The sequence below is a fragment of the Oncorhynchus tshawytscha genome, linkage group LG02, assembly GCF_018296145.1.
Source record: "Oncorhynchus tshawytscha isolate Ot180627B linkage group LG02, Otsh_v2.0, whole genome shotgun sequence".
Lineage (NCBI taxonomy): Eukaryota > Metazoa > Chordata > Actinopteri > Salmoniformes > Salmonidae > Oncorhynchus > Oncorhynchus tshawytscha.
In genome coordinates this window covers 36,706,615-36,718,278 of record NC_056430.1, presented here as the reverse complement: position 1 = coordinate 36,718,278, position 11,664 = coordinate 36,706,615, and the positions used below count along the sequence as shown (strand labels likewise).

Sequence of the window (11,664 nt, the reverse complement as noted above, 5' to 3'; positions counted from 1 at the left end):
TGTGACAACCAACCCCATACTGTGTGACAACCAACCCCATACTGTGTGACAACCAACCCCATACTGTGTGACAACCAACCCCATACTGTGTGACAACCAACCCCATACTGTGTGACAACCAACCCCATACTGTGTGACAACCAACCCCATACTGTGTGACAACCCCATACTGTGTGACAACCCCATACTGTGTGACAACCCCATACTGTGTGACAACCCCATACTGTGTGACAACCCCATACTGTGTGACAACCCCATACTGTGTGACAACCCCGTGATGGGGCTGGTTGTCACAAGTCGACAGTGTGTTTAATGGTGTTTAACTACATGTTGGAATAAGATATTAGGATAAAAAGAGTCTCCAATTCAACCCAACACCTTGGTCTTTCTCCTAATAATGAAAATGGTATTGTAAAATATACTCATGAGAAATACCATCAAGCCCAGTCTCTCCTACATAAACATAGTGATAAGGTATGCAGTTATGAGCATGTGAGCTTTTCAACACCTTCCACACTTTGTTTTCTTTACTCATCATTTTGACTTACTATGGGATGTTTCACCCCCATCCCAGGAAAAAATGGTCCTGAAACTTTGCAAATAAATTCTCACTCTAGATATAGGATTATACTAACAATTCTGAAGTATGCACCTTTACCCAGACATAAATATAACACAATTATGTAATGTTGTTTCATACATTTATTTGTCCGCTTTCACACAATCTAGGCTGCCACTGTAGGCCTTTCTAGCTAGCCTATCCTGTACGACACATGGGCAAATATCAATATTTCAGCAGATTATGTGGACAAATTTGGCATTCGAAACAGGCTTTGGATGAGGAGATGACGACGCCACAAGCATTTGAAAGAAAAATAATCATATCCATCTAAGACAACTGAAAATGGGTAGCACTAATATCAACATACACTCTTCGAGCTCTGGTTTGATTCGTGGAGCTTGTCACCGAAAATAATTTGCCCAATCGTCGCCTGGTGCGCAGAATGCTCGGTGGACAGAAATGTGGCCAGCCATTGGTGTTGGTGACGTCACACACATCAGCCCGCTGATTTAAGGGGATGAGGCTCAATACCGACTCAATCTGCGTTACCACCAGCAACAGAGGTGGTGGGTTTGGGGAGAGAAATTGCTATTACTTTTTTTATTTTCTGCTGTGGTTGTCAGAACTGTGTCGCCGGCTGTCACGGAGAACAAAGAAAAAGACACCCCTGTATGGTTTGGGCACATCATAGGCGCCGTCTCTCCCGTTTCTTCTTCATCTCTGCATGCGTGTGCTGCATCCCAGAAAGGCTAGCTAACAGATAATTCCAGCTACATGGTATCCATGCATCAAAGGAACCCGTAGCATTCCCGGGGCTGGAGAAGCCTTGGCTTTAGCTCTGATAGAGTACACAGTTTTTATTCTCGTTGCGAGCACAAAGCCCTTGCAGCTCCGTTGCGCATCGACAGAGCATCGCCCAGGCACGGAAACATTTCGCAGGCTGACTGGGAACTCTCGCTTGACAGGACCAAAAAGCGGTGGTGGATGAGTTTTATTTCGTTTATCTTGTCTTTATCTCTTTTATGAAACAATGTTTCGCGCCACAGCGAACACGCTGGCGGTTGGGTTGTTTTTCTTGGGATTTTTGCACAGTTTGGAGGTAATCGTTCCAGCCAGAGCCATTGACGGTAAGCCGCACTGATAACCTTCGCTAATTCTATTTTATGCGCCGTCCTTACTGCCCTTTCTTGAACCATTCAGGAAAAAATACCTTTGACCCGGTTTAGGACTATTTTTTTAAAGAATAATTTCTGCCTATGTTTGCCTGGTGCGCTGCTGCATGGAATACACATTAGCTCTCAAGTGATTGTTAGGCTATTTGATTTAGCACAGGGCAAGTAAACAGTCGCTTATTTGTGTGCCAGCCATTGGAATGCACATCTGTTGTCAATTGCCATATCTACGTTGAATAGGTTAATCTTGTTATTTGGTTGAGACTGTTATATTCGGTGAATAGGTAGGCAATTCACAGAAAACGATGCGATACATTGTCACATCTACATTCATGTAGTGAGGTCTTTGGCTACAAAATGTAACCAGTCAGTATGTAGCCATTCATTTTTACATACGATATGAATATGAGTGTTTAGGCTACAATGTTGCAACTTCCTTCAGGGTCGTTCCATTTGATTTCAATCACTTTCTGACCCCACCCCTTTTGGTTTGAACGAAACTTTCCATACAGATTTGCCGAAGGTAGAAATGGTCAGAAATGCGAAGACATTCAGGAGATATGGACGCTCAAAGTTGACCCATTTTCCATACCCCACCATACCATGAGCAATTAAATTCTTCATCATTGGAAAAGATAAACGGTTGAGTTTGGTCATTTAAAAGCTAACAGGGTTGTCAACTATTTAGTTTTCTTTAACTTAAAATAGCCTGTCTAAACTAGTATACTTGGATTGTTAAACAAAAAAAATCACATGTTGTTTAGACTCTATTTTACGTAATCTGAGTTGTTTGGGTTGTGCCCACCATCAGTTGACACAGCATACTCTTGAATACAGGGTGGGAATACAATTACCATCTGAAAGTTGAAATTGCATCACAAATATGGTTGAAGGTCCACACATCAGGTTGACTTGAATGGGAATATCAGTTCTTATACATTATACTGTCAATATTCGATAGAAATATAGATAATGGAACAGACATTCACAGTTTAAGTTGACATTTGACGGCAGGTGGACCAGCGCCCGTCTTTGTGAAAGTAAATTGGAAGTAAAAATGTACATTTTAAATTGTGTGCCAGTTAAATTACAATGGTTTGAAGGGATAGGTCCATTATGAATTATATTTCTATAATTGAAATGAAATCCACCCTGTGTTCAAGAGTATGCTTTGTCTCAACCGATGTTGGGCACAACACAAACACCTTAGGTTATATAAATTAGGTTCTTAGCTACAATATAAGTGGAAATTGAAGAAAGAAAAAATCGGCGATTTACGTGTTTTCAGATAATTGATGTTAAACAAAATCTCGCAGTATCACTTTTTCTACTTACCCAGAGTCAGAGAAACTCATGGATACCATTTATGTGTCTGCTTGCAGTTTAGTGGTGATTGAAGTTATCATATCGTTAGCTTAGCATAATTGCTAGAAGTCTGCCGGTACAGTAGCCAGCGCCTCTTAAAAGCAGAGAAATGGACTTTCTAACAACACTAAAGCTGCGTGGTTGGCCCCAAAATTTGTCAAAGATTCCAGTCACCCAAGTCACTGTTCTTTCTGCTACTGCATGACAAGTGGTACCAGAGGGCAAAGTCTAGGGCCAAAAGGCTCCTTAACAGCCTCTACCCCCAAGCCATAAGACTGCTGAACAATTAATCAAATGGCCACCTGGACTATTTACATTGTTTTTACACTGCTGCTACTCACCTATGCATAGTCTATTTACCCCTACATACATATGCAAATTATCTCGAGTAACCTGTACCCCCCCGCATATTGACTTGGTACCTGTATATAGTCTCGTTATTTTATTTATACTTTCGTTTATTTAGTAAATATTTTCTAAACTCTATTTCTTGAACTGCATTGTTGGTTAAGGGCTTGTAAAGTAAGCATTCAGGTCTATACCTGTTGTATTTGGCATATGTGACGAATTAACATTTTATTTGGTCATTTATAGTCTTACAACGCTATACATATGATTTTATGATAATTTGTATTATTATTATTAGGATCGCCATTAGCCAACGCCAATAGCGACAGCTAGTCTTCCTGGGGTCCGACACCTAACGGAAAATACCTTGCAGACAACAATACTAATACTTTTCATTTCATTAACAAATGCATTTAGACTTGTAAGTAAACAATAAATACAAAGTCATCGCTATTTTATGCATTCGTTATTAATGTTTCTGATAATCATAAGAAATTATATTCTGTCCACTTCTTCATTCTTTCGTTGTTGCATGCTACTCAATGGCGCTGCGCGTGAACTCAGACGCCATAATGGGACAGATACAATGTTGTGATCTCTATGCGAATTCTGGGAAAGGATGAGGAAGTGGATAGAATCTTGTTTCTTATGATCGTCACTCAGTAACTTTAACAAATGTATAAAATATTGACTACTATGTATAGCTTTGTAAGACTAAATGAACAACCACGTAACATATTAGCACAATTGCTGGAAGCTAACTTTCATCTCCAAACTCCACGCAGAGACATAAAAATTGTATGAGTTTGTCTGACTCTGAGTAAGTAGACAAAATACTAAATCTTAATCTCGCAGTACCCGTTTAATGGTTAAAAACATGCCAACATGCTATAAATATTTTTAAAGAAAATTCTAAAATAGTTTGACAACACTGTTGGTAAGCTTTTAAATCATATCAAACTCAACTATTCATATTTTCCAGTGATGAAGATGTACATGAATGTCTCATGTTATAGTGGGGTGTGCAAAATGGGTCAACTTTGAGCACCTCTAACTCCTGAATGTTTTGGCATTCAGGCCCAAAATGTCACTTTCTAACCACCTCTACCATGGACAAATGCTGTATGTATGGAAAGTTGCACTCAAATCAAAAGGTGTGTGTGGTCAAAAAGTGATTTGAAATCAAATGGAATGACCCTTCAAACATCTACTGGCATCTACTTTCAGCTCATTACTGAATCAAATACATATTGCATTAATTGTCATTAAAAAGGCTACATTGCATGAAAGGCATGTAGCCTAATACTTTCTCCAATTTCATGACGGCTACTGTAGTGTACTGTGTAGCCCATGTATTTTGCAGAATTACACAAAAGGCCTGCTTATTTCATGAACCCGCTCCGTTTCTTTTCACCAGAACCACCACCGCTGCTGCTTTCCTAAAGAAAGCGTTGATTTTAAAAGCCTCTGTCTTCCAAGCTACTCCTCATCCTGTCTTTATATTTCATTCATTTTAACATGCTGATGACTGTGTAATGTTAACTAAATAAGATGAGTGGGTTGTCATGCAATTGGTGTTTGCACAAGTTAAGCAGCTCAACAATATAAGCAGCTCAACAATCTATCTCAATGCATTTGGTTGAGCATGAGACCTTCTGGAAGATTAGGCCTTCTAGACTAATTAACAAAAATAATAGTGATTTGTCAACTGAAGGAGTTTGTGCAACTGCCCATCTAGGCTGCTCAAGTGTTGTGCATGCCTTCTGTGCTGCACATACCTTTTATGTCTTATCAATTAATAGCTATTAAGTTCTAGTGAGTTTGTGTTAGCACTCTTATGTCATCTAGTCAGAATGTGGAAGGTGCTACACAACAGGCTGCTCCCAAACTCAACTGGATACCCCAAATGACCAAATCTGGAACTTCTGGAAACAATTACCTGTGCACGCCTCTGAGCGTTTTGGTGACACATTTTTTAAAACGCCCTTTTCCAGACTTTCAGAAACATTCTTCAGTTAGCCAGTTGCAGTTAGTCCCAGTCATAGCTGCTAAAATATGTTTTGAGTTTGTGGGGTGGGGGTGCTTTTTAAAAATGAATGAATTATTATTTTTGCGTACTGGCATACAGTTGTGCAGACACATGTTTGGGATTTCCACACACAGGGACTACTTTTTTGCATGGTCTTGGGGTGGGATAGACTTTTTATAAAAGCATTTCATGCAATTCTACATTATTTACATAAGCAGAATATTTAACACTACAAAAATGGCCTTATGCAGGCTACTGTGCAACTTGCTATTCAGGTAGGATGCAATTATTATAACTTTCTGTAGTATTTAATTTGTTTTATTATTCTTGTGTATCCTTATTGTAGGCCTATGTATTAATCTAATTCAGTTCTTTAAACATGCAAAATGTGCTTTGTTTCATTCTGTTGAGACATTTTTCATTGGATAAATTAAGTTCAACCTGTCTTTTTAATCATGTATTTAGTTTGCTTATACATACATATGTTTTGGGGGGGGCAATTTAAGTTCCAATTGTAACGTTGTGTTTGCAGCTATAATGTCCTGCTCGTATTGTCCTTCTAATCAATGGCTTGAATGACTTGATATTACCCTATTGAAGTTCAGAAACTTTTGTAAAGGTGTGGCTATTAACCTATTTTACTGCAGGCCTATGATATGAAGGTAGTGCGCACCAGTGCTCCAATTAACGCCGACAGTTGAACTTGAGGTGAAAAACAATGTTTTAGGCCTACCAGAATTACTCCTATAGTCTAACAATATAATGCTTATCTTTTATTTAAAAAATATTCGGATAGACACACAGGAGGCTAATTCGCAATTCTATCTGTATCGCAGACACTAGCCCAGTGTTTCCCAAACTCTGTCCTCTGGACCCCAAGGGGTGCACATTTTTGCACTAACACTACACAGCTGATTTAAATGATCAAAGCTTGATGATTAGTCCAGAATTTGAATCATCTGTGTAGTGCTAGGACAAAAACATGCACCCCTTGGGGTCCTGAGGACAGAGTTAGGCTACTGAGCAGGGTTTCCCAGTCTGACAAGGATACATAAGTGCTTGTTGGTGTCGTAGAATGCCGCCGGCATATCTTGATCTCTCCTGGGGCTAGGCCTAAGCTTCTTTAAAAAAAATATTTCACATATTAATATCATAGGGTGGATGCCTATGCATTTATTGCTCAAATCCCTAACAGTTGAACAGTTGAACTGTTGAGGCGGACAATTATTGATTTAGGAAAGTAAACGAATACGCTATAAAGTTTTGCACATTGAAAAACAAGGAATAGTGTTTTTGTAATTTGTTACAGGCTGTTTTTAAGGACCTGTAAATGTCTCATTTGGCCAATATCCATAGTTTGATGGCGCTGGCTGCGTGGGTGGACACCCTAATGGGTTACGCACCCAATGATGAACGGTACATTTCTCAAATGTCAGATAAATAAAAATCTTCCCAGTCACTTGTCCGGTGATAAATTCTCCGATCGATTATGATTTTTCAACGCTGATACCGATTTATTGGAGGACAAAAAAAGCCAATGCCGAGTTAATTGGTCGATTTTATATAAAATAAAATAAATAAATTGTATTTGTAATAATGACAATTACAACAATACTGAATGAACACTTTTAACTTAATACATCAATAAAATCAATTTCGCCTCAAATAAATAATGAAACGTTTAAATAATGCAAAAACAAAGTGTTGGAGAAGAAAGTAAAAGTGCAATATGTGCCATGTAAGAAAGCTAACGTTTAAGTTCCTTGCTCAGAACATGAGAACATTTGAAAGCTGGTGGTTCCTTTTAACATGAGTCTTCAATATTCCAATCTAAGAACTTTTAGGTTGTAGTTATTATAGGACTATTTCTCTCTACTATTTGTATTTCATATACCGTTGACTATTGGATGTTCTTATAGGCACTTTAGTGTTGCCAGTGTAACAGTATAGCTTCTGTTCCTCTCCTCGCTCCTCCCTGGGCTCGAACCAGGAACACATCGACAACAGCCATCCTCGAAGCAGCGTTACCATGCAGAACAAGGGGAACAACTACAAGTCTCAGAGCGAGTGACGTTTGAAACACTATTAGCACGCACCCCGCTAACTAGCTAGCCATTTCACATCGGTTACACCTGCCTAATCTCGGGAGTTGATAGGCTTGAAGTCATAAACCGCGCAATGCTTGACGCACAACGAAGAGCTGCTGGCAAAACGCACGAAAGTGCTATTTGAATGAATGCTTACGAGCCTGCTGCTGCCTACCACCGCTCAGTCAGACTGCTCTATCAAATCATGGACTTAGTTATAACATAACACACAGAAATACGAGCCTTAGGTCATTAATATGGTCGAATCCAGAAACTATCATCTCGAAAACCAGATGTTTATTCTTTCAGTGAAATACAGAACCGTTCCGTATTTTATCTAAAGGGTGGCATCCATTAGTCTAAATATTCCTGTTACATTGCACAACCTTCAATGTTATGTCATAAATATGTAAAATTCTGGCAAATTAGTTCACAATGAGCCAGGTGGCCCAAACTGTTGCATATACCCTGACTCTGCGTGCAATGAGTGCTAGAGAAGTGACACAATTTCACCTGGTTAATATTACCTGCTAACCTGGATTTCTATTAGCTAAATATGCAGGTTTAAAAATATATACTTCTGTGTATTAATTTTAAGAAAGGCATTGGTGTTTCTGGTTAGGTACACGTTGGAGCAACGACAGTCCTTTTTCGTGAATGCGCACCACATCGATTTATATGCAACGCAGGACACACTAGATAAACTAGTAATATCATCAACCTTGTGTAGTTAACTAGTGATTATGATTGATTAAGTTAAATGCTAGCTCGCAACTTACCTTTGCTTCTTACTGCATTCGCGTAACAGGCGGGCTCCTCGTGAGGCAGGTGGTTAGAGCGTTGGACTAGTTAACCGTAAGGTTGCAAGATTGAATCCCTGAGCTGACAAGGTGAAAATCTGTCATTCTGCCCCTGAACAGGCAGTTTAACCCACCGTTCCTAGGCCGTCATTGAAAATAAGAATGTGTTTTTAACTGACTTGCCTAGTTAAATAAAATTGTAAAAAATAAAAAAAATACAGATTTCCGATTGTTATGAAAACTTGAAATCGGCCCTAATTAATCGGCCATTCCAATGAATCGGTCGACCTCTAGTATGTATACTGTACAGAATTAACAGTGGGAATATGCTCATGTCTAGGAGGGTTGCCAATTAAAATGTGCCTGACTATGTGGGGCACAACGGACCTGAGACCGTTTGGATTTACAGGTCAAATGTAAGTAGTAGATTCACTGAGTGTACAAAACATTAAGAGCACTTGCTCTTTCCATGACAGACTGACCAGGTGAATCCAGGTGAAAGCTATGATCCCTTTATTGATGTCACCTTTTAAATCCACTTCAGTCAGTGTAGATAAAGGGTAGGAGACAGGTTAAAGAATGATTTATAAGCCTTGAGACATGGATTGTGTATGTGGGCAATTCAGAGGGTGAATGGGCAAGACGCAACATGAAAGTGCCTTTGAACAGGTATAGTATTTTTTTTATTTAACCTTTTAACTAGGCAAGTCAGTTAAGAACAAATTCTTGTTTACGATGACGGCCTACACTGGCCAAACCCAGACGACGCTGGGCCAATTGTGCGCCGCCCTATGGGACTCCCAATCACGGCCGGTTGTGATACAGCCTGGGTTCTAACCAGGGTGTCTGCAGTGAAGCCTCTGCACTGCGACGCAGTGCCTTAGGCTGCTGCACCACTCGGGAGCCTGAGTAGTAGGAACCAGGCGCAGTGGTTTGTGTCAAGAAAGGGGGATACCAAGTCAGTTGTTCAACTTAAATGTGTCTTCCCCATTTAACCCAACCCCTCTGAATCAGAGAGGTGCGGGGGGCTGCCATAATCGACATCCACTGTTCCCCGATGACGTGGGTTGACTGCCTTGCTCAGGAACAACAGATTTTTACCTTGTCAGCTCAGGGATTCCATCCGCCAACCTTTTAGTTACTGGCCCAACGTTCCTACCTGCCAGAACTGCAACACTGCTGTGTCTTTCACGCTCAACAGTTTCCCCATGTGTCTCAAGACTGGTCCACCACCCAAAGGACATCCAGCCAACTTGACACAACTGTGGGGAAGCATTGGAGTCAACATGGGCCAGCATCCCTGTGGAATGCCTTCAATACATTGTAGAGTCCGTACCCAGATTAATTGAGGCTGTTCTGAGGGGTGCGCAACTCAATATTAGGAAGGTGTTCCTAATGTTTGGAATACTTGGTGTATGCCTCTGGTATGGAGAGGCAAGACCCATTTAATAATATCACATTTGATTGGTCTCATTCCCATAAAGTGCAGTTTGGGTGGTGCACAGTGGGTGGAGAATTAACCCCCCCCCATCACTTTGAAATGAGGATTACACATTAAACTGCAACAGAGAAGTGGGAAGAGGAAGAACCATCAGACCATTGCTTCTTTGACTTGACCGCAATCCCCTGTTAACAATAAGGGAATCTGTAATAATTATTTTCCAAATAAGAGACCTCCATTTACCGCATGACTGTGGTTCTGTACAGTCTGTACCTACAGTGCAGTAGGCCAGGCATGACAGTTAAAGCTACTTAGATTGCTGCTGCTGAGGGAAATGTTTTAGAAGTGATTATAATGAAATCCTTTAGTGTCTTCTCACGGGACCAAGCATACAGGCAGTGTGTGATGCACAACCTTGATCTCACTTAGACTTACCTACCATGCCTAAGACCGTTTTCATCCACTGTAGACACCCATGAATGTAGTGTGTAAGAGACTGAGGGATGATGATTCAATAGCAGTTGTGGCATCTTAACCATTACATCACTTTTACCTGTGGTCCCAGCTAATCTGGTCATACAACTGTTGCACAATACAACTCAACGGAAACCATAATGGGATGGATCGGACCCACTGTCTGACCACCAGGATAAGTCATTTACCCTAAATGTAATTGGTAGGCTGGAGATCTAATAGTCTGATGTACCATGCATTCATTCACACAACCTGAATGCATTCTGCATTTACCCAACCCCTCTGAATCAGAGAGGTGCAGGGGGCTGCCTTAATCAATGACTACATCAGCACCCAGGGAAAAGTTGCTGGCAGTTAACTGCCTTGCTCAAGGACAGGACAGCAGATTTTTCCACCTTGTCAGTTTGGGGATTTGAACCGGCAACCTTTCAGTTATTGGTCCAATGTTCTTAACCGCTAGGCTACGTAACAGCATTAGTGATGAAGTGAGGGCAAAACATTTGATCATTTCAGTATGTTATCATTCTCAGTGAGAAAGAGTTGAGTTGACAATATGTATTTATTGCATCTCCCCTGGCACGCACCAGCCTTCGCACATTGAAAACGCATAACAACCGTAGTTTATTGATTCCATCTCCTAATGAAAAACACGTGCAATTTGCCTGCTTTTAGTGATGTTACATCATCAACCAGTGTGTCTAGGTCGATCTCATTTGGTCCACAAACATCACCAGTCCAGTACACTTCACTCCCTCTGTCCCTGGTCAATGAGGTGTGAAGATGGAGGACATCAATGTGACAGTGTGTCCCTGTCCAGGATGTTACATCATAGTGAAGACAGCCTCTGTCTCTGTCCAATCAGGTGTGATGAAAGCCTTTGACCACTAGCAATTTTTTCCCCCTCACAATGGAATCAGCACAATTCCATGGTAACGGAATTACACTGACTGCAGTTTTGTTTAACTTTAAAATGTATACCAAACAAAAGTCATTGATTTCAAAGTTTAACAAACTATACAAAACTATGCACAAAAACGAATTTATTGGAGAACTGTGACAATGCCAACGGAATTACGGTAAAACCTCTCAGGTTTTTATGCGACAACGTTTTCCAAAAACTCTGTTATATCTGCTCCAGATTAAAAGATGTCTGCAGAAAGAATGACATGGCACCTTGAGGTTAAAAATACATCTCTTTTGATTATTGAACTACAGCGAGTGAAGTGGATTTACACAGGGTAACAGAATTACATCATGGGTCCCTGATCTGTACTGCGTCATTATGGATATGAATGTCATTCTCCTCATGTTTCACAAGTTTGGACATCACAGAGACGGTGCCTTACAATGGAGTACAGCAGAGTTCAGTGCAGTACAATATACTGT

At 40.4% G+C, this 11,664-nt stretch overlaps 1 protein-coding gene across 6 annotated transcripts in view; it reads left to right on the top strand.

The window, feature by feature from the left end:
• The first annotated feature begins 1,096 nt into the window (after nt 1–1,096).
• Nucleotides 1,097–11,664, top strand: part of LOC112262803 (low-density lipoprotein receptor-related protein 1-like) — a 184,027-nt gene continuing 173,459 nt past the window's right edge. For 4 of the 6 annotated variants that reach the window (XM_042297574.1, XM_042297572.1, XM_042297561.1 and 1 more), the window contains exon 1: nt 1,097–1,689. In XM_042297574.1, coding sequence (XP_042153508.1) covers nt 1,593–1,689 — 97 coding nt within the window. In that variant the 5' untranslated portion in view covers nt 1,097–1,592. The remainder of the gene's footprint in view (nt 1,690–11,664) is intronic. The other 2 variants (XM_042297582.1, XM_042297571.1) reach the window with 1 other exon arrangement.